This window comes from Galeopterus variegatus, unplaced genomic scaffold, assembly GCF_000696425.1.
Source record: "Galeopterus variegatus unplaced genomic scaffold, G_variegatus-3.0.2 Scaffold9669, whole genome shotgun sequence".
Taxonomy (NCBI): Eukaryota; Metazoa; Chordata; class Mammalia; order Dermoptera; family Cynocephalidae; genus Galeopterus; species Galeopterus variegatus.
The window spans coordinates 4,949-29,286 of NW_007735780.1; the positions used below are offsets into that span (position 1 = coordinate 4,949).

Below are 24,338 nucleotides of genomic sequence, written 5' to 3' on the forward strand. Positions count from 1 at the left end.
TTATTTATTGGTCTCCACTGGTGCCATTCCTTGTATCAATGCAGTCGAGAGTCTGGTGTGCCATCTGAATAGTGGCTGTAACTGCTGCTATAGCAACTGACCACTTTTCCAGCAGCCATGGCAATTGCAGTTGCTGTGGTGGGCTACCCACATGAAAATGGTGTTTTAGGTGTGCTCTTTACCTGGTTGTGGCTGGGTTCAACTTCTCCCAGCTCCATGCCTCAGAACCCTAGTGGGGCCCAGGGTAGTGGTGGCAGCTTGCCTAGTTGCAGCTGGTTTTGGCTTCCCCTGGCTCCATGCCTCATTCTAAGATGTAGTTGCAGAGCAGCTGTCAGGGAGGAGAGGGGAAGGGGGAGGGAAACTGGGTGGTTAAAGGGGATAGGAAGGGGGGGCATGATGAAGGCCCCAATGAGGCCTCCCCCCTCATTCCAGCAGGGGAGACCAGGGGGCTTCCAGCAGCGGCTGGGTCATTGCTGGGCTGGATGCAGATGTCAGTGGGGTGTGACTGAAGCCCTCGGCCACTCACCACCTTGGGTCAGGAGCATGGGGAACTTACTGTGGCAGCTTGGTGGTTGTCGCTGGGCTGGTTGTGGATGTCAGGGGGCATGGCTGAGGACTTTGGCTCTCCCCCATCCCTATCTTGGAAGCCCAGAGGGTTTCTGGTCCATCTAGGTTTCATAGGTGTTCTTGGTGGTGTTAGACCTTTACTAGTTAATATGAAAATTTGTCTCTGATATGTGGGCATTTGGGGTTTTCTTTCAGTTCTGTTTTGGATTATTTGCTGTTCCCACTACTTAAAGTCTGTACTAGAACTAATTGTTTGTCCTTCACTTACTTCTAAAATGGAGGAACTTCCTGTGAGGGCTGGCACTTGAGCCCTGTGGTTGAGCTAAATTGCTTCATTGCTGCTGATTCCCTGGGAAAGACTTTTTGTGTAGCTCAGGTTTTAATTGTTGACTTTGTATGTACTTCTGGGTCTTGTGAGGTCCTATACACCTGGGTTGTTTGGAAACTCTGGTCTGGGCTTGAGACTTTTCAGCAAACTGCACCCCCTGCAGATCAGTATTCCTGACTAGTCTCCACTGAGTGGTCCTGCACTGATTGGAGGGCAGATAAGCTGTCCATGCTCTGCTCCAATGTTCCACCAGTGGGCCCATCTCCCCAACCCTGCACTCCATACACTTACCATGGGACAGGCCATGTTCCAGTCCCTTGCAATGACTCACCAGCCTCTGTGTGGTTCCCTTTTTCTGTTGTCTGTGGCTCCTTGCTCCTATGTGGGTTCATGGGAACCCTGTTAGTGATCTTGCTGTCCTGGGGCCCACCAAGGTCCTCTTCTCCTCTGCAGCCTCCAAGCAACTTCATATGAAGGGCACAGCTGCAGGTTTTGTCAGCTCTTGCTCTGTGTGCTCAGCAGCTCCAGCCTTGAAGTGGCTAGGACTCAAAAGGCTGAGAACGATCCTTTTTTTTCTTTCATTGTGGCTTCTCCTGCCTTCATGAACTCTGTCGGTCCCTCCTCCTCTTCCCCTTAGCTCTAGTGGCCCAGCTTGGCTGTTGTTGCTTTTTAATAGTTGTAAATTGGTTGATTTATGGGAGATAGTGACACTGGGGACTGTCTATTCTGCCATCTTGACTGGAAGCCTGAAATAAGAAACATCTTCATTTTGAGATCTATTATAGTACTCACACTCCCTTCCATTTAACTATTAAACTTTTTTTTTTGTCCTTTTTGAGACTGGCCGCACCATGCTCAGCCAGTGAGCGCTGTGAGTGCACCAGTCATCCCTACATAGGATCCGAACCCGCGGCCGGAACGCTGCTGCGTTCCCAGTGCCACACTCTCCCAAGTGCACCACGGGCTCGGCCCTAACTATTAAACTTTTAACTTCATCTAACGATGCCCTGATTTTATCATAGAATATTACTCCATAGTTTAAATATAGATGAAGACACATTGACTTCATCAAACTTCCCCAACTGTTTCATATTTAGTTATAAATTTTTATCTTCTAATCCAGCCAACAAAAACTTTAAACATTTTCTAGCGCAAATGCTTCACATGACTTGCAAAAATCACAAAAGCCTAAGTGATTATGTTAATCACTTTTGTGTATCACAGTTGACAAAAAAACAAACCCACATCCTTTTCTAGCTGCGGGGGGGGAGGCGGGCAGGGGAGGTAGTATCTGTAAATCTCAAAGTTATCTTGAAGGTCTCATTGCATAGTTTTCTCTCCAAAGTGTTAAACTTGAACTCTTGTCTATTAATTCTAAGTCTTTCCTAAATAATTTAGTATCATGAAATACTCTACAATGGGGCTTTCTAATGATTTCAAGGATTATAACTCTGACAATTCTCTCATTTACTATTTTTTGCAAGGCAATGTGGGAGATGTTAGGGGGATATGAAGGTTAAATAAGTTCTTGTGGGGAAGATGACAGGCACAATAATTACTGTTGTACAAAGTAAAAAGTGGCAAAAGCCACAAAAGTCGTTACTTGGCATGCTATAGGGCTCCAGAATAGCAAGGTATTTGAGATGAACCTTACGTTATTCTATTTGGTAAGGAAGTGGTCACAACTTTTGAAACTGGAATTTCATTGAAGTAGTATAGACAGGCTTTGAATATGCAGAGAACAGAATTCCAGAAATAAAAACAAGACAAATCATGAATATAAGAAAGTCCAAACTGGGTACAAGTAACAGTGAGTGTGACTAAATTATAAGGAAAGGAACAGGAGAAAATGTTGCAAAGATAAAGCTAAACAATGTTTCAGCTTCAATGTTAGATGACATCTAGACTTTATTCTAGATTGCTTCAGTAAGCAATGGAGAGTCTTTGAAGGTTTTTGGGTAAAAGGTTCATGTGATCAAATCTATGGTTTAACAAATTAGACTGGCAGGATGTGAAGAAATGGATTACAGGAGAGAGAGCTTATGGAAAGGAAATCAGCAGAGAGGCTGCTGTCATCATCCAGGTGGGGATCTGACCAGGGTGCCTAGACAGAAGAGTTTCAGGGAGATAAACATCATTGGAGTAGAATCAAAAAGCCTTGGTTACTGGATATAGAAGACAACGGAGCAGGAGGAGTCAAAGATGAGGTCAACATTAAAAGTCTAGGTTATGAGGAAACATGTAAAACAAATAGGAATTGAAAAAGTTATGAGAAGAAAGATGAGTTTGAATTTGGACATGAGTTTTAGGTATCATGTAAATACTCAAATGGAGCTGATTTGAAAGCAGGTTTGGACTTGGAGTTTAGGAGAGAAAGCAGGGCTGGGGATTTGAAATCATCTGCAGATTAATAATGGTCACATTTACTGAAAGCTTACAGTATGCCAGACACGGTGCTAAGCTCGTTACATGTATTATTTTATTTAAGCCTCACAATGAACATAAAAAGTAGACATTATTACCCTACCAGGACCTAAAGAATGACAGAGCTTGCCCAAAATTTTTCAACCAGTAAAAGGAAGAGCCGGCATTACAAGCAGATGTGTTTAAATCCAAAGTAGTTCTATAGATGTTAAAGTCAGGAAATAACTAGAGGAGCTCTACTCATTCACCTAGAATGGTATTTAGCAAGTAGGAGGGAGTTCACACCTACTCTTCTGTGGTGGAGAGGGAGAGGCCAGAGCACCCTCCACTCAGACTCAAGGCCTTTCCCTCCCTTTCCTTACTCCAGTCATCTCGTTACTTCAAATAGTTGGAGTGGGGGGTTGTGGGGGAGGTGTAGGAGGAGGGGGCACTGCCTGGGGTGATGGTTGGATGATTAGAATATTAAATTGGGTTCTGCTGCCTCTCAGTAAGTCCCAGAGGGGGAGTGAGGAAGAAACCAAGCGTCTGAACTCTCTCCAGAATTTTTTTAGATAATTTATCTTTCATATCTTTGAATTCTGCTTTGAATCCAGGGCAACAAAAAAAGTGCCACTTGGGAATTTTTTTCCCCTCAGCCCATCCTTTAATTTTTTTTGAAATATTTCTGACACTACAGAACTAAATAGAAATGTATTAATATTCCATTCTTTCATTTCTATGACAGACAGAAAAATTCATGAGCCGAAAACAAAGAACAACAACAACAACAAAGAAGCCAGCGAGATGCTTTTAAAACTAATTATGAATCTCAGCATTAAGAGCTGAACAGAGAAAGGAATTAAAACCCATTTATTAAAAAATCATGAGTGGATGATAATGTGTGTAAAAACTGAAAATTTACAAACTATTTAAAACCTAGAATCACTGTCTTTTTGGAAGCTACACAGATGGATCATGGGTGGTGGTGAAGAGCAGAAATGGATTAGGGATGAATCTGCATCGTTCTAGCTGCTCCACAGGCCTCCCAGGAAAGCCTGACATTGATTACTATTGAATATACTAATTATCCTGATTTGAGCATCACATATTGCATGCAGGTATTGATATTCAATGCTGTACCCCACAGATACGTACAATCAATTCTGTTTCAATAAAAAAAAATGAAAAATATGTTGTTGAAGGGGGAAAAAGACATTGAGCACTGGCAGCAGATCCAGTGATGGTAACCTATCAGTTAGATCCTTCCACTGGGTTCACGGTTTTGATCTGCCAGGTCTCAGTGATTTTGGCACCTTGACACCAGATTACGTAGCAAATCAAATTGTTTGAAATAGTGAATCCAAGAGAAACAGTCTAAGCAGATGTATCCAAACCAGCACTGAATCAGGTGTTCCTATGCATCATGTGAAAATGAGACTTGTATTCCAACTGGTGCGGCTTGGTCAAATCTGGCCGTGAATGGCATATCATCCTTGTATGGTCCTCTAGAGGTGGTCCCTCCAGGTCAGGGTTGAGGCACATGGACAGGGAGATGTGGAGAAAGCTTTCACTGTTGCTGTCTGTGCTGTCCCTGTCCTCACTATCTGCAAAGATGACCAGAGAACTGGACAGCCTGGGCTGATACGGATGGTCACGCCCTTCGTGGAGACTCCAACATGACCACACAGATCTGTTTGACACTCAGTAATGGATTGTGATTGCAACAGTGACTGATGGCCTGCTCAGTTGAATTGGGTAGCATATCTCCTGCCACCTGGACCTAAGCCCCTGTATTCCCTTGGTATTTCCTTGATCTTGCAACCTTTTCCATTAACAGAGCCACACTAACAGGGACCACCAGCCTCAGGGTGACTGAGGGGTCTCCCAGCAACTATGCTATTGGTCATTGAGCTGTTGATGTCCTCTTCCAGTTTGTCAGTGATCACAGCAAAGGCTTTGAAGATGGCATTAGTGGGTCCTGCCAAAATGATAATTCTCTCAGGACAATTCTCTTCTGAGATGTTATGTGCACCACTCTCCTTGTGCATCTTCTTACCTGATATTCCTTTCATTTCCATAATACTGCTAGCTTCCTTTTCATGCATAAGTAGCCAGATAGTGAGAGTGACATTTAATCCACCTTTAATTACAGCGGTGTCCCTGTTGAGCAGTGTTCTGGGGAGCTGGACTCTAAGTAGTCAAGTCATTGGTCACTGGTGGGGGTGAAAGCCAAAAACCACAGGTGCGAGGCAACAGGGGAAAGGGGAGCAGGCAGGAAGGGGTAGTCGGGAGGCCCAGGCAGAACAATAGGGGCAGGCTGGAGGATGAGGGGACCCCCTGCAGGTGGGTGGAGGAGGAAGAGTGTGTGGTGTGGAAGAGGTAGGAGAAGGAAAGGGGAAAGAGACTCCAGGGTAAGTGGAGGGCAGACAGGCAAGGGTGAGGGTGAAGGCTGTTCCAGCTGCTGCCTGTTAGTCTGGCGCCACTTGGCATCTTGTTAAGTGCTCATGAAAAATACCCACCATAACTCAGCAGTTGGACGTATGGTGGAGCCCCTGAAATTCACTGCCACCGTCAGAACTTAAAATGAATCATCCAAATCAAATTGGATTCCATAGTAGCTAATTTTAGGAGCCTGTGAACAAGTCACAGGAATCCAAGTTCTTCCAGCTGCCTAAAGATAAAGATAGTGCAACTGTCTGAATGTTTGTCTCCTCCAAAACTCATGCTGAAATTTAATTACCATTGTAATAATATTAAGAGGTGGAACATTGTAGAAGTGATTAAGTCATGAGGGCTCTACCCTCATAGGTGAGATCAGTGCCATTATAAAAGGGTGACTTTGGCCCCCTTGTGATCTCTTTCGCCCTCTGTCCTTCTGCTCTTCCACCATGTGAGGAACAGTGTCCCTCCCCTCTGAAGGATGCAGCATTCAAGGCACCATCTTGGCAGCAGAGACAAGGCCCTCACAAGATACCAAACCTGCTGGTGCCTTGTTCTTGCACTTCCCAGCCTCCAGAACTGTAAGAAATAAACCTCTGTTCTTTATAAATTACCCAGTCTCAGGTATTCAGTTTTATAGCAGCATAATAGGCTCTAAGACAGACAGATTTTTGATGTAGCTAATCTCGATTCACCAACTGATGATTAGCAAAATCACTGAAAGGCCAAAAGTCCCACACTAGTGCAGTCCTATTTGAGAAAAAGGATAAAAATGTAAGTTTTAAAAGCAAAAATAGTTCCACCTTGAGACACATAAACATTTAAAAAGCTCATGTAATGAAGCTCTGCCTTTTTTGAAATGAACCTTAACTGGAAACCAAAGACTCTCCCCAATTATGTAACACCATCCCACCTCTAATCCCTGCTAGAGGGCAGCCACAAGGTAAACCCCAACAGCTCAGCATCCCACATGCACCAGAACCTGACCACACAGTCCAGGCAAAGGCTGCCTCCTCCACATGTGCTGAATCGGCCTCCAGATAATAATAAGCCCTAACATTTACTGAGCTCTTCTGTTTCAGAATCTGTTACTCACTTACATGCCTTTTTTTTTTAATGAAACATAATTGATTATACACATTCATGGGGTATAGAGTTGAATATAAATATAAATACCTGTGTACAATAGAATCAGGTTAATTACATGTATATCTTCTTATTTAACCCTCACAATAACCAACTGAGGCAGATACTATTTTATAGATAATGCCATCTTGCGTCTATTCTCAAGAATTTATGGCGTGTGTAGAGGCTAACGTCAATCACTCATACCTCTTTCCTTCCTGATTCTAACTTAGAGTATGAATACAGTGAACTGATAAGCAGACTGAGATCATTATATTCACTTTCTTTATGGAGGCCTAATCACCTCATACTAAAATGTCCCTGAAAGTACTGAATTAGAGAAGGTAATTTGGAACTGAAGCCAAAACAACTGATGCTTCCTATTACCTCCTGTCAAATCTAAACTGAGGACCAGACACTAACGTATCTCCAGCCAGCTGTGATGTGATAGATTAGAACCTGTCTCAAAGAACCAGTAGTCAGCAGAAGACAGTGCTAGAAAGCACAGGAGGGAAGTGGCTTCTAGAAGGCAGGCACTGTGCCAGGTCTGTTTACTACACAGTCCACTGTCTCTAACCATCTGCCTAGGAAAAAGAATCCTATTTCTGTCTTTGCTAGCTTTCAAACACAGCTGTTAACCTTAGCTTTCAAACATAGCTGCCCACTGGAATCACTTAGAAAAGTTTTAAAAAATTGAATTGACCTGACCACATCCCAAACCAACTAAATCAGATTCTCTGGGACATGAATATTTTTAAAAGTTCTCTGGGTAATTCTCACACACTGCATAGGCTGAGAACCACCACTTTCTGGGGTTCACAACCCCATCCCCTTACAATACAGCCAAGTCAGAACTAGCATTTTTTGAGTGACTACTTTATGCTGAGCAATCTACATATTCCTCATCCCAACTCTATGAAGTAGATATGATGATCGTAGCATTTCACAATAATTGCTGGGAAAAGGGGGGCTTGGAAAGGCAAAGAGACAAGCCTGGGATTACAGATTTAGGATTGTCTCCCAAGCTGGAAACTTCACCACTAAACACCATGCTGCTCCTGTGCATCCCAACAATCTCTCCAATTATATAATACATCCCTTCTTCTATAGGGAGGGGCAATTATGGGCTGGAGATATGGGAAGAGTTCATTCCAATATTCCCTTCTCAAAGAGAACATAAATTCCTTCCATGGAAGTTGAGGAGAAAGAATAAGAATTTCCAACAAGTAACTTTTGTAGAGATTTGGAAAATGTGCAGTAAGGAGTAATAAATCAACAGAGATGGTTATGTTATCAAGCAGTTAAAAGACAGCACAATTTTGTATAGAATCAACTTTATATTTCTGAACAGCCATCCCTAGAATCTTGAGATTAAGAAAATTGAACAGCACGGTCTATGAAGATAAGGCTAAGGGTTGTGAAGGAAGGTGCCATGCAAGAAAATCAAAGATGCTTGTGAACATACGATGACAGCACAAGCTAACTAAAGAAAAATGAGAAGGCTAGAAGAATACAAGGGATTGAAAGGCTTTAGGACAGGTGAGGTAAAGTTCACATCCTGAGACACTAACAGTGAATAATCAGTAGATAAACGATGATGCATTACCTAGTAACTCAGATATTTTAAAAGGCAAAGACAAAACAGAATTCTATTTCACATTTCTAAACCTCTGCAAAGGTAGATGGAAAGTAATATAAACTGGACCTTGCAAACTTTTACATGTTTGCTGAAAGTATATAAATGTTTATAAGTCAAATAATCTATTAATTTTGCTAATAATAAAAACTCTGGCACTGAAGAGAATTTAATAACTCTTTGGTAACTTCTATAGGGCAAATAATAACTTTCAGTTTTTTTTGCAATTTAGGATTTCCACATAATGAATTGGCAGATATCTATAATTTGACCCTAGGGAAAAATGCATCTCATTACAATGGAGTATCAGAACACCTGATGAGCAATAGAAAGAGACATATACATAGATGTAGTTCCTTGTTTTATTACTTTCTTTTCAATGTATGAATCATTATTCCCTTATGAGAAAAGGAGGATAAAAGACTCCACCCATCTGTGTCAGGATAGAGCTGCACTGAGCTTATGAAATAATCTGCATCTTCAGAGCAGCACCTATTAGCTGCTGTTAGCTGCTAAGAAACTCTGGGAAGCATTGCAATCAGCAAAATCAGGTTAACTCAACAGGTTGTTTTCATTTTGGGTTAAAGCTTATATGAGGGCTCAGTACTAAAAGGCCTATGTATTTTAGTCAACTGAACAGGACTGGACCTATAAGTTTTGACAGTGCTAGTCTGCAATTTGGTGATGTTTCTGGAATGGAAAAACAATCAAATTGTAAATGGACTTGTTGTATGGTCATCTCATTCTTCTTGTGACTAAGGGACTCTATCCTCCCCCCAATAGTACACACACCCAATACTTAGAGCAGATAAAATTTTAACACATTATCATCAGATTGTTAAATTGAGACCCTCGTGCATAATGATATAGTTAGTAGGAACACTTAAGTGTTATCTGAACAAATAAATTCTTCTAGAATTATTCTGCCTGTTTTACTGTACCATCTCATTTTTATGTTTAGCTTTAACATTTTTAAAATGAGTCTTTACCTAAAAAGCACATAGAAGATACTCATCCACGACATTTAGTTAATTAGAAACCATGAAGTCTTAAAACACATTTCTTAAGGTGCCATAAAAGTCATGTTCTGAAAAATCTGAAAATTAAATTTTTTACTTTGGGGGTTGCTTTCAAAGATTAAATGGAAAGAGATTAATAGTATTTATCTTGCCAGTGATTTTATGTATTAGGTTGATCAAAATGGTCTGATATCATCAATTTCATGGTTTAACCCAATTAGAATGAGACAGGTAAAAAAAAAACAAAACTGTAATTTTCACATTAAATGAAACAACATAGCTCCATATATTCCAAAGAAAAAAGTTTTTGCAGAGGATGACCTCAGCTACTATGCAACATGCTAAAAATACCAACTGTAACACATACTCAGCACCAGGGGTTATGGTGCTAGCTTTCCATACTTATAAATACTGTTGATGAGGCTGTAACTGAAAAGCGCAATTCTGACTCAGTTTCCACGCTGCACTTTAAAGACTGGCATAAATTAAGTCACAGGTAACTCTGGGGGTAATAAGAGGCAGGGGCAGTTTAAAATAACTTCCTAATTCAAAAATGTCATGCTGACAATAATTTTTAAATCCCATTCCCAAAAGTGTGTTGTGCTTGTTCACTTAGCTTCTCTCCTGTCCACCTTCCACAGCAGGTGATGAAGAGCAATGAAGTTTCAAGAGTTAAGAGCTGGTAATATGCTTGTATTGAAACAACACACTGGACTCCACAAACATGTACAATTAAATTTTAAAATAAAAAAAATTAAATTAAAAAAAAAAGAATAGGTAGAAACCTTAGTAACCAGCCATTTCACAGGCAATAACTGGCTACAGAGTAATGCTGACTTTGTTGTAGGTCAGAAGCTGACTTGATTATATCTTTAATATAAGACACACACATCCATGGCCATTAAATGACTTTATAGTAAACTAGTCACATTAGGTATGACGTGGAGAACACAAAACTAGTTTGAAAACATGTTTCAAAAAGATAAAGATTCTCTTATTTTCTAATAAGAGAAAGGGGTTCCCACACTTTCTGGAAGATAAAAGAGACCCAAACACAGGACACACAGACCTGTAGAGCAACAATGCATTTTCCACAGAGAATCACAGAGATTCCCATTCTGAATACTCTAGTTTTTTGTCCTAGGTATTGATATTTAAATTAATTGAGACATTATACACAATTCTTTGAGTCTCTTCTCATTTTTATTTTTTAAAAAAGACAGACTTAGGATATGGTAAGAAATTACTGTTACATTTTTTTAAAATCTGTCAATTGCTACAGTAATGGAATAAATAAATAAGATTTTTTAAAGCTCAATGTTTAAAGACATATTTATAAAAAAAATGACTGAATTAGAAGACATTAAATAATGTTGTTGATACACACCTGGAAGGGATTTAGGCAAGGAAAGGCACATCATTTCACCACAAGAAATAAAGACCATAGTTGGAGATTAATGGACAGCCAAAGCTTTAGATCTTGTGGTGGTTTTCCCAGCTCTGGAGGGTTATGATGGTGAAACCTTCTTTATAGTATTTAGCTGGAATAAAGAGATAGCAATTGGGGAATTTTACTCTGTAACCCTAATGTAATATTAAAAAGAAAGCACTATTTTAATAAGCCTGGTGTGTAAAGAGGGAAAGAGCGCAAACCCAAATTGATTTGGTAGTACTAAAAATCCTATTGAGTTTTAAAAAAAAAAAAGGAAAATAATAAAATAAGATTAACCCTCTTGTCTGGTTGAACTGGAATTCCTGCAGTTACAACGTTAAAATTTCAAGTAAACACTATTTTTCACTGTTTTTCTTGTAGACAGACACAGTGTAGATATAAAGAGCTGCCATATTTCACCTCAGCTGAAGCTATGTGCCAATGTTTAAGGAAAGGATCTTAGATAATATCCCAATTTATAGAGGTTAAATCTTTGAAAATAGCACTAATACTGCTAGCTGACTGGCTACCTACAACAGCAAAGTGAACATGAAGTTTTGACAATGATAACAGGTTTCCCAAAAGAAACTAAATATTTTCTAGTTGAACAGATACAGTTGCTTTACTTTTACTGAAAAGTTTAACAGATACTAGTGGAACTTGTTTTGGGTCAATTTTCTACTGCCAATTTTCTTTCACAAATTTCTGCCAACTCTCTATCCTTTTCTTTCTTTCTGGACTCTGAATCTAGATTAGAAAGATATAATCACTCAGAGTAAACCACATCAATTTTAGTGGTATTAAGTGTGGATTTAGTGGTATGAGTGTATAAATAAAATGGATTTTCAAAATAAAATGATATCTCCACGAAAAAAAAAAACAAAAATTGAAAGCAAATGGGAAGGAAGCAAGTGAAAATATTAATATTAAAAAATCATAAAAATGGCAATTGTAAAGCAGGCAGCTTCCTGCTCATGCCACACGATATGCCTTCATTAAGGTGTACTCTTTCCGGTTGGTGTGAGCAGCCCAAATGAAGAGCGCAGAAGCCATGAACTGCAGGGGAGCTGAGACGCAAGCCAGGCAGAAGGACCATCCAAATTCACCGGACACATTCTCAGGCAGCTCTAGTTTCTGGTGGAGTAGTTCAATTCCAGCAACATAACAACTTACTGAACCCAGTGTACACAGACCTTGGGAGGGGGGGGAATTTAGAAAACAAAACAAAACATGTCTAGGTAAGAGCACAGTAAAGAGCTTTTCAGTCAACATGACAGGGAAGTAATCTGTGAATGTTAAGAATTAACTCTTTGATCCCCAATGAGACAGGAAGAAGCTAAAAGGTAAGGATAATGGTAAGACCCACCTGCAAGGAGATGGAGAACGCCCGTGGCAATGGTGGGATACAAGCTTCGGCAGATACAAGCACAAAGTCCAATCAAAGCCCCAAAGCACATCAAACCTAGACTAACAAAAGGTAAAAGGAACTGGCAACGCCAAAGATCTGATTTTTAAAAAGAGAGAGACAGAATAGAAATGTTACCGTGATTTCAGGCCATTTTCCACAATGGCAATTTCTTTCATATTCTAATTAGGTCTTTTTGCAAAAGGAGAGAGATAAGTATTTTAATATTGATGCCTCTTTTTCTAAAACACATAGTTCAAAAAGATGCTAAATTTGTTCTGATAAAAGTAAAAGGATAATAACAGGTAACAATTACTGTAGTCTTATTATGTGCCATGCAATGTTTATTCTCTGTGTTAATCCTCCCAACAACCCTAGAAAGTAGGTACTACTATTATGTCCATCTTATAATTGATGAAACTGAGGCAAGAGGCATAAATAACTTGTACAAAGTAGCATAATTAAGTGGTACAGCCAGGATTTGAAGAGAAAAAGTCTGGCTCTACATACAAACAATATCCTTACAGGATCTAAAGTCCTTACAGGATTTAAAGGTAGTAATAATAAGTAAATGAATGGTGATTATAAATGACCTGTCTTGCAGGGCTGTTAAAAGAATATACATAAAGAACAAAGCAGAGAATCTGGAATATACCAGGTACTCAATAAATGGCAGTTTCGGTTATCATAAATTCCCTCGCCAACATGGGAAGAACACTGACGACCTTACAAAGCATCCCATTCCATTTCTAGATAATTATTAGCAATGTATTAATATCAATCTTAACCAAATTCTACCTTTTGGTACTGGTTTTACCTTCTGGAACTTCATGAATCTTTTTTCTAACTTCCCTTCAAAGGCTGCTAGTAATAAACTTTTTCCTATGCATTCTCATTGCAAATCTAACACCTTCAGTTTATTCAATGTTTCCCTCATAACATGGTCATTCTTCCAGGCAGGCTCCAGTAGGTGTATCTCTGAAAACTGAGGCTCAAATCTGAAGGCAATATTTCACAGATAGAATGTTCCTAATAAATACTTTTCTTTCTTTCCTTCTTTTGACATCTAAACTTTTGTTACTACCACCTAAGATGGGATTAACACTTTTGGCAGGCCTGAAACTCAGTGACTCACTTTAGAGCATGAAGTCAACTTTTCTCACATATGCCTATCCAAACTCAGGCAGTAGAAGTGTTTAACTCAAATACAGGAATTTATTACTTATCCCTACTAATTTTCCTCTTAAGTAAATGGGCCCATTAATAACATCTTTTGGAGGTCTAGAGTCCATCATCCAATGTATTAGCTGCCTCCCTCAACTTCAAATCACTTAAAACTTAATAAGTACTTATCTACCCTCCAAAATAAGTTATCGATAGAACAGAGTTTGTAAAAATAACTGTTAGAGATCTTATTTCAAGTTGACACTATCTACTAACTCATCTTCTTCCAAAAAGAGAGTTCAACAAAACACAAATAAAATTATTTCCTTTTTTCCTCCAATTGTACTGCTGAGATCAAAGTACTCACAGGTCCGAAGTAGATCAATTCCACTATTGTGGTTTCCGGGATCAACAAATTTCTCCATGAACTGCTCATTTAGTGTGAAACTCATGCATTTTGTAACCACATCAAATGACTCTGGAACAAGAACAATGATTGCTTGTTGTTTTAATTATAAACATTTAACAATAATCTTTCAGTAATCATTCTCTGAAGTAAAAATTGATGTAGAAAGATGTTCCCAGAGGTAGGCAACTTCTTTGGGAGAGAGAGGGAGCTGGGTATGCTGTCAAACTCTGAGGTCGGGAGTGGGCAAATTATGCACTGTCTAGGCATGGCGAGGACTTCAGCTTTTACTCTGAGTATAGTGGAGAGCCATTGGAGGGCTTTAACCAGTGGGGAGACATCATCTGGTCATCCTAGCTGATGTGAAAACAGACAGACATCAGGCAAGGGTGGAAGCTGGGAGACTGGTTAGGAAGCTACTGCAGTAATTCAGGTGAGAGATGATTGTGACTCAGACCAGGGTGGTAGCACTTAGCAGCAGCTGGATTCTGGATGTATTTCAAATGAAAAACCTCTCGGATTTCATGATGCAGTGTATATGAACCCGAATAACTCTCAAGTTTCTGGTCTGAGTAACTAGAAGGGTAGAACTGCCATTCCCTGAGAAGGGGATGATGGCTTGTAGAGCAGGTTTGGGGGAGATCAAAGTTCCTATGTGAGTCTTTATCCTCTTTCTCTTCTTCCTAGTTTTCTTACATTTCTATTCTGTTTTACTGCTCCTTTTTTTTTTCTTCCCCCGGCAATGTCTTCAGCCACTGGGCATTAGTGAGACCTGTGTGGCCTATCAACATTGCTGCGGTTCATAATCAACTCTCAAATCAACTGAATTACTGCAGTAGCCTCCTAACCAGTCTCCTAGTTTCCACTCTTGCTTGCTACCAGTCTGTTCTCACATCAGCCAGCGTGACCAGATCATGTCTCTCCACTGCTTAAAGCCCCACAATGACACTCCACTGTACTCAGAGTAAAAACCAAAGTCCTCACCATGCCTAGAGATGTCCTCACTATAACTAGACAGTATTCCCAACCCCAGAGTTTGACGGCATACCCAACTCCCCACTGTATTCATCCATTCCAGTCCAGTGGCTTCCTTGCTGGTCCTTGAATATTTCAGGCATATTCCTCACAGAACCTTGGCCATAGCTGTTCCTTCCAACCTAAATAATATCCCTCCCAAACCCAAATAGCTCATATGGCCTTTATCTAGTGTTTATCTACATCAAGTCTTTACTCACGTGGTGTCTTCTCAATGAGGCCTATCCTGACTATTCCCTTGAAAATCGTAACCCATGCCCACCAATATTCCCTTTCCCACATATTACCAAGTCCCCTTTATTTTGCTCTATTTTTCCACAGCATGTGTCATCTTCTAACATTCTGTATAATTATTTTATATTGTTTTGTACTTACTTTTTATACTTTATACTGCAATACTTATTCTGTTTATTGCCCATCACCCTTTATTAGAATGCTAGTTCCCCAGGAGTAAGGATTTTTATTTGTTTTCTTTCCTGATGTTTTCTAAGCTATGAGGCCCTGGAACATGGAGGCATGCAATAAATATTTGTTGATATATGGTAAGTCAAGTTTGTTCTGCTATGATTTAAATATAACGCTTCCCCACTAAGAGGCCAACAGAAGTAGTTATAAATGAAAATGAACTGTAAAGTTCTTCCTTACACAGAGCTCTAAAACTTCTAATTTAATAACTGGAAATTAAAATCTTTACGTGTTAAATAAGAATGCTTGCAAAAAACCTGAAAAACAACTTAAATTGTTTACTTCTGTAATACAAATGTATTAACCTACAAACTCTATATCAAAACTGTTGTAAAATAATCTCAAATAGACACAGATTTAAAAGTAGAGTTGGTCGAATTACATCCTGTAAGATATAAGGGGCAAATGATAGATACCTACTATAATACAGCTGACCCATAAAAGGACAATCAATTACATTTATTGACTTGATTTCAGATACTAGTCCTTTTATTAGTTACCAGATATTTAGTCTTCCAATGTACTTTTCCAATTATTTCCTCATGACATGTGTGAGATTAATAAAAAAGTATTTTCATCAGTGAGTAAATAAGTACAAACACTTTCAAGGGCTTTCCCAAAACAAGGACAGTTATTCATTCAACCAATATTAATGAGCATCATGGCAAGCCATAGAAGTTGGGGAGAGAAGGTGATGGGAAGAGAAGAGACATATAAGATTTATTTCTTTGGGGAGGGAGAGAACCCATAAACCTGCTTACACATAACAGGGCAATCATCAGGCTACATTGTCTATTACTGAGTAGGTAAAGGAAAGAGAAGTTAAAACAAGAGGAATACCTGTCCTTTCTGGTGGGCTATACCAATGTGTGTTTTTGGGTATGGTGATACACCGTCTCCACAATCCTACTGTCCCATTATATCGGAAAAGTGCATCATTATAAGTCTTTTCATCTGCCTCTTCACTAATGAAGTCTTCCCACATGCTTTTGTTCAAATCGCTGGAATTTTCTTGAACTGGACTTCGATATTCATACCAGAAGTCTGTACCAATTGAGGCAGCCATGTAGATGGTGGAAATGAGGCTAAGCACACAAGCAATTACAAATGCTGTAGCAAAACGGTTATCCATTCTGGCATTCAGACTGCTCTGTTTAAAAATTGAAGAAAGAAGAAGAGTTAGACTTCAAGAACAAATAAGAAAGATTATTTTGAAAAGAATTATCTCAAAATCACCCTTTACGCTATTCCCAATCCCTTGGTTTTTAAAAGTAATATAGAATCATTAAGAAATTTAAAAAAAAGAAAAAGCAAGCATGTTCTTAATTAAATTTAAAATGAAACTTATTCTCACGAAAGTACTTATTGAATGCTCACATACCCAGGATGCTACGGAGACAGAGGTCTTGTTCTCTAGTCTATCACCTGCATACTAAAACAGACAACACTGAAATGGACAGACACATTACAGATACAAACAACAGACGTGCCCATGATCAGCAGTGTACCGTGCACACATTTTTAATTACAGACTGAATTTTTACACGAGCTGCAGAGCATTAAGTTTGAGTGTGTGAAAAAGGCATAGGAAAAAGAAAGGAGTGGAAATCGGCTCTTCCCAGTTTCCTCTGAAGAGGGAAGCCTCCTAAAACAAGAATAAGAGTCAGGAGCTATAAGGAAGACAGAGCTGAAGGTGTTTCATAACCCCGAGGGAAAGGTTGCTCTAGGCATATGGAACAGCAAAGAGAACAACATATAATACTGCTAGATATCAATCTCCCCCTAATCCATTAAAGCTAAGACAAGCTTCTTTACGCTACCAAGGTCTTCACTCCTATCTCCTCCCCCCATTCCTCACACTTCTGAACCTCCTCTACTGCAACTCTGCTCTCCCCTAAATCCTAAAGTGCAACATAGGTCCACAAAAACTAAATGATCCCTACTCAGCCAGATAGAAGACTCCAAAATTAGGCAAAATATGAACATTCCCAAGGCGTGGACAGGACTCAATGGCAGTAGTAAATGGCCGCAGTAAAATGACTCAAGGCGGATCACGCTGAGTCAAATACTGCAAGTACAGTATCCACTGTGACTGTACCAAACACCTTACAAAGGTGCATGAAAACAGGCTCGCAAACTGGGTGAGTTTGGAATATGGGAAGTGACTCAGGGAAGATCACAGCAATTACAATAATTAACGATAACTCAAGAAGCAGGTTTGTATTTAGATTTTTTAAAAATCTTTCATCCTGGTGCTTTTAAATGACCTTAAAAGATCCCGGCACCGGGAGAGGCGGCTCGCCCAAGGCGGACGGCTGGCGCGGTCCCCTATGCTGATATAAAATTTCTACCACCCTGAAAGATTGAAGGCATGATACCTGTTTTTCTATCTATAGTTATATTTATTTTATCTGAGTTGGTGAACTGATATTCATATCCAGTACATAAATAAAATAATAGCAAAATATAATATTTAAATATGACTCTGGGTTTTCATGTATAGCATCTAATCAAAGGAGAATTTTGTCAGAGGCACCAATAAAGAAAGTGTTGGAGGTGCACAGGCAAATTGCCAATACACAATAAGACTCATGAAAGCATTTATGCACGAGAAAATGTCTTTATCATCAGCCTTAATTAGAAATCACCTACTTTGCAATCTACTGCTGCACTGAGATCACATGGTCAATAAACCCAGGTAAAAGGGAAATTTGAAGAAGAGAGAAGAAACAACCTTGAATTACAGATAGCGGAACTGAGAACCAGAGAGAGTAACTGACTTGGGAAACTTAAATAGTGGGGTGAGTATACTAGTTTTGTAACTTTGGACAATTTACTTAACCTTCTTCAAGTCTCAGTTGTAAAATATGGATGTTGATAATAGCGTCTGCCCCACGTGATAAATACCCAGCACAGGACTGGGGGCTTAGTGAAGAATCATTAAATTATTATTTGTTGAATGCCTATCATGTTTGAGTGAGGTCAGTACAGCTTTTTAAAGCTCCCTGATTCCCCCTAGAGGCTAGAAATAAGTCATTTACACAGGTAGGTATCCCCGCTCACTTACTGGGTTTACAGTCCTTTGGACTAATGGTCAAATGACTAGGAAAGACCTGCCAGGACCAGCATTTCTGGCTGCTTGTTTAGCCCTGCTCTGGAGATTCCTAGGCCTGGATTCACCTCATACACAAGTTGTCATGACTCAGGAGGTGGGTGTTTCTGGGGAGATCTGCAAAGGAGGATGATATTTTCACCCTTCAAGTCTGCAGAATGCCTAGAAAACACTCAGGCCACATTTTATGCACCAACTTAGTGTCAACCCAGAAGTGCTTGTGTGTTTGAGGTTTTGATCATTGTCAGCACAGAAGACCTGAACTGCCTCATCACACCCAGTTCCACCAACCACACAACAATATTTTTTATTTATCTCTGCATCTTTGGTGTTTTCTGATTTCTACTTATGCTTGCTTGTTGTATGATTGGGTAAAATAAATAATTAATTAATGGCTCTAAATTTCTGCTTCTGTTTCTTCACATGAGAATTCCCTTCAATACAAAATTCCCTAATATACTTAAATATGACTTTATTTTTTAATAACATATTGTTAGGAACTAAAAATTATGTTAAGCCAAGATATAGCTACATTATGTTTTTCTCCTTTAGTTTCGTCCTGGTTGTTTTCCTTATGAACTTTAGAATTCAGGAAGAAAGAAAACAGAAATATGTGTGAGCTCTGGGTTCCAACTGAAAACCATCCTCAAAACAATGTATCAATCTTTGAATTCCCTTGTACCCATTCACTACAAAACAATGGCAAAAATCAATCAAGGACATGGCAAATAGAATGCGCACTATCCAGTGCGCCACCGGGCCGGCCCCATGTTTTTCTCCTTTAGTTTCGTCCTGGTTGTTTTCCTTATGAACTTTAGAATTCAGGAAGAAAGAAAACAGAAATATGTGTGAGCTCTGGGTTCCAACTGAAAACCATCCTCAAAACAATGTATCAATCTTTGAATTCCCTTGTACCCATTCACTACAAAACAATGGCAAAAATCAATCAAGGACATGGCAAATAGAAAAATGCATCTATAATAGTTCCTTTCTCTAAGCAATTCCTGTCAAGTGCAACAGAGAGTAACAAACTATAGTTGTTTGGATGTCCATGCTCCTGAAGGATAGTGAATGGGCCATATGTAGATGAGAATTTTAAATTTAAATTGTCCTATACTTTGAAATCATCACTATAGGTCTTTAGTAAATGACTCCTGTCTGGACCCCAGTGTCCTTATTAGTAAAATTGTTGTGCTGATGATTTCTAATACCATGTGAAACTCTAAAATTTTATGATTAGTAATTCTACTGGAAGAAGAATAATGTAAACTACAAAATATGGTTGTCAGATACACAGCATTAGCATTTCATTGGAAAATTTGCATATTCTAAACCCCCAGCCTGGGCAATGTTCAAGAAGCAGAGAGAGTTGGAAAATGCCAGTGGAAAAAGGAAAAGGAAAAGGAGGAGGGCTATGTGCATCCTCACTAGAAAAGACACAGCAACACTGCCCTTGCTGTCCCAAAGATGAACAGTTATCATGGGGAAGGTAGAAATTATGAAAGGAAACATTTTCTTGATTTTGTCTAATTGTCTAATAATTCTAATTATTAGTATAGAGCTGTAGGTATGAAATTTTGGGCTCAGAAACAAAATCTTTTCAAAAGGTAATCTTTATTGGAGATAAGAAAACAATATGATCAGTTAATTTGAGTGGCTCTATTCTTGCAAATCTTTAGCCTGCCTTTGAAGAAGAAGCTGCAAGCCACAGCTAAAGCCATGTAATAGATAATAATGGATTCACTTAAGCAGATGTCTCAGTGGACAAAACCTTACTCTCTCCTCATCTTCAACATCTGATCCAGCTATAGACATATATCAGGAATTGGAACATGGATTAGTTAGGGCCCAGTAATCTAAATTAATTTCTAAAAATTTGTGAGATTCAGGCTAAAGGACTTCCACAAATTTCAAATTTTGAGGTAAATTTTAAACTTAAAAAAAAAAAAGCCAAAATAACAACAAAGCGTAACGTATAATGTTGGTTAATGTAAATTAGAACAGTAATTCTAAACAGGCGTGTAAGAATCACCTTTGGTTCTTATTAAATATAGAGTCCTAGACTTCTTCCCCAACCATCCTGATTTAGTAAATCTAGGAGAAGGTTTGGAGATCTACAGTTTAGTAGGTGTCCCAGGTGACTCTACTGTGGGCAATGTGGTCTGGCATCCACCGGTTCAAAACAATGGCTTTGAGAGTCCAAAAAGGACTTTAGTTGGGTAATTGCTATATGCTAGAGGACAGTGGATGAACGGAGTCTACTTTTAAGTTGCTCATGATCAGCTCAGGGTGTCAAATACCAAGACCACTAACCATGAGAAATGATTTTATCTACTTTTAACTTATAAAATACTTATTATCTTAGGTACCATAAAAGTGGAATAAGTATTTTAAGGTGGAAGCAATTATTTCTGCCAGGGGTGGGAGAGGAAAGTTTAGCATTTTTTTTCTTGGAAAAAATTCTTAAGAGGTGGCACATATGATGTAATGATGTAATTCAGTTACTGCCATTTATATCTTTTTTTTTTTGTCATCACCCTGTTTATACTGCCCTTTTACATGCTTATGGAATCCCCATGTTGCTTTAGAGTTTTGATCTATGTGTATGTGATTTTTTTATTGTATCTTCGTGGTTATTTCAAAGAGCATTCAAAGTCCTAAAAATGACTGTTGCACCCAGCTTATCTAGAACTATGGCGTCCTCTACTTAGCTAGCTTTTATTGTGGGTTCTGTCTTATACTAGCATTGTGCTCTTAGTTATTAAAAGCCTGGTACAGTATTTGTGACTTTTTTGGTTAAAACAATTTGTTTTCCAAATTGGATCCCAAGATAAAGTTGATCCAAGATGAGCATTCTCATATAGCAGCATTTTACCACTAAATATCATACTTCAAAGTGGCAAAACACTTTATCCACATATGATTTATATATGATACTGTATCTATACATGATAAAGAGAAACACTTTATGTACAACTGCTTCAGTAGTTTGCTGAGGATATCAGATTTATTTGAGATAGTTTACATCAGCAGGCCTGCAACTTTTGAGACTTGAAAGAAAACTTAAGGACTACAGAATGAGTCTACAGGCAAATGTGTTCCTCTACAGTGTAAGCATGAACTCTTTTCCTTTTTCTTTTTGTGGCTGGTCTGGATGGGGATCCAAACCCATGATGTAGGTATTACAAGGCTGTGCTCTAACCAACTGGGCTAACTGGCCAGCCCAAAATGTGTTTGGGCCCATTTAGGTTTTTTGGCACTTTTATCAAATCAATTGACCATAAGTGCATGCAGCTATTTTGGGACTCTATTCTGTTTCATTGATCTATAAGTCTATCCTTACGGCAATGACACAGATTTTCTTTTTTCTTTTTCTTTTCTTTTCTTTTTTTTTTTGACACAGATTTTCTAATACTGTAGCTTTATGGTATGTCTTTTCTTTTCTTTCTCTTTTTTTAAAGCAGCTGTCCAATACTGGGATTTTCCATTTTACAGTACTTTTATGTTCTATGCTACTTATCAGAATCACACATAGTAGCTACGAAAACCAGGAAGTTGGTGGAAGGAACAGGCTTTGGTGGTATAGGTTACACCTGGTTTTAATTTGTTAGATGTTACAAGAGCAGCCTTATAAGACTAAACTTGATTTCTACTCTAAACCAATAGGGAATTATTGCTGATTTATTTTAGCAAAGAATGTTTCATACTCTTGATTTCCATTCCAATGTCTGTGCTTAATAAAATAAAGTGTCATGTATTTTAAAAAACAAAAACAAAAAAATACAAATCCTTGTATGTTTAATTCTTCAGACATATTTAAAGATTAAAAAAAAAGAAAGTTCAGGCCCAGAATCAACCTTATTTTCTCAAATGCCTAAAGAACTTCTGGTTGCAGAGTACAAAATTCTACTATTACAATTAAAGTACAGTTATAAGTAAAGTATATATATGATTAGTTTTTTAACACACACACACACAGATGAAGTGTTTAAATACTCTATGTTACCCTATTAATCCTTTAAAGTAAATGTTGCCCTACTTCAAACTATTTGACGAAATGAATAATTTTATTAAATAATTAAGGCTTACCCAGTGGGAAAGATTTCTGTCCCAGAAATGTCAAAGCTGCTAATTAGTTTCTCTGATCTGCAGTCTATATTTAGTGAAGGTTATGTCCTCCATTAAATTAAATGAATAGCACAGACCATCCAAGACCCAGGAGGCGGCAGACCCAGGCCCATAAATCAGCTCCCAAGTGACTTCCTGGGGCTGCCCAGGTCAGGAGATTGCTCCTCCTTCACTGTCCTTGACTCACTTGCCTGAGACTGAGGTGACATTAGAACACAGGAGGAGAAGAGAAAAGGAGGGAGTACAAGAGGCAGGATCAAATTTTTCAATATACTAATTACTGAAGAAATAAAAATTCGGCAGAAAGGACTTCAAATGTTTAACAATTGCATTTTCATCTACAGGCATACATTTTTCTATAAGAGAAAAGGAGGGAGTACAAGAGGCAGGATCAAATTTTTCAATATACTAATTACTGAAGAAATAAAAATTTGGCAGAAAGGACTTCAAATGTTTAACAATTGCATTTTCATCTACAGGCATACATTTTTCTATGCAATGGTAATATCAACCTGAAACTGGAATTTTAGAGATTAAATGAGATGCAGAGAAGGAGAGGAGAGAGGGGAGTACAAGAGAGCCTTGAGCCTCTTTGGCCATAAAGACTTGAAATCAATGAAGTCAGTTTCAAATGTTGTTATATTTTGCTATGGTCTTCATAATATAAAAGGAAACATATGAGAGAAAAATATGATAGAATCCTTTCTGTTTTAGCCTGTTTCCCAAGTGTTTTGATTGTGCCAAAAACGGAAGCGCCATTACGACATCACTTAATATAGGTACATATGTTGCCAGGTCAGTGATTCCAACAATGAAGTTTGATGATTTGTGAAGGTACTTAACAAAAAGACATGGCTCAAAAACTAAAAATTCACCCAACAAAGGTATGGCATAATGAAGGGAAGATTAGAAGTGATCTAGAAGCTGACGAAAGATAATTGAGGGCTAGAAGGGAGAAAATCTAATCCAATTAACTCTAGCAAAAGGGAATTTCACTGGATAAATTATAAGAGCAAACAAGAAGTAAAAATAGCAGAGTCTGTGATTTTTAAACCTGTGTTTAAAAGCTACATTGTTGTTATAAATAACAACAATGCCTGCAGTTAGACTGAAATGAATTTGTCTCTGCTAAGCGTAATGGATCACAAAATAAGAAATTTCTGAATCAAATCTTATTAACGTTTCCAAAGCATCAACTGTGTGCAGGGTGCTGTGTTAGTTGCACTGGAAAATTTGAGATAATAAAATCACAAGATGTGGTTGCAGCCCTCAGGCGATTTTAAAAAACATATTGGTTATGTATGAAATGAAAGAGCTAAATAAATGGGAATCATCACATTTGCCACAGTTGTAAACTGGTATAATTTGGGAAACTTTTAACTCACTCTTTATGCAATGAAAAACTAATTTTCTTCTTGTTTCACCAATGATGTAAAATAGAGTATCTTCCTCATCATCATCACCTTACAATTCTGAAAGTAAAACAGTATCTTATACGTGAAACAGGAGGCCAGATCAAAAAAATTCTGAGTCAGAAGAGTAAAGAAGGTCTATTAAAGGAGGTGAGGAAAAAAAGCCAATTAATTTCTTAATTTCTAGACTTAAAGAAACAAATCAAATATCTTGAAGAAAGAAGTCAAAAAGCACCTCAGTTTCATGGGCAAATGCAAATAA

The 24,338-nt window shown here is 38.5% G+C and overlaps 1 protein-coding gene and 1 pseudogene across 1 annotated transcript; both read right to left on the reverse strand.

The window, feature by feature from the left end:
• Positions 1–4,899: 4,899 nt before the first annotated feature.
• Positions 4,900–9,522, reverse strand: LOC103609487 (annotated as a pseudogene).
• A 1,176-nt stretch (positions 9,523–10,698) lies between these two features.
• On the reverse strand, positions 10,699–16,822 carry LOC103609484 (claudin domain-containing protein 1). The gene is made up of 5 exons (XM_008593800.1): positions 16,806–16,822; positions 16,265–16,574; positions 13,886–13,996; positions 12,316–12,453; positions 10,699–12,142 (listed from the first exon to the last, which is right to left on the reverse strand). The coding sequence occupies exons 2-5, from the start codon at positions 16,554–16,556 to the stop codon at positions 11,922–11,924; spliced, it is 762 nt and encodes a 253-aa protein (XP_008592022.1). The 5' UTR covers positions 16,557–16,574; positions 16,806–16,822; the 3' UTR covers positions 10,699–11,921.
• Between the last annotated feature and the right edge of the window lie 7,516 nt (positions 16,823–24,338).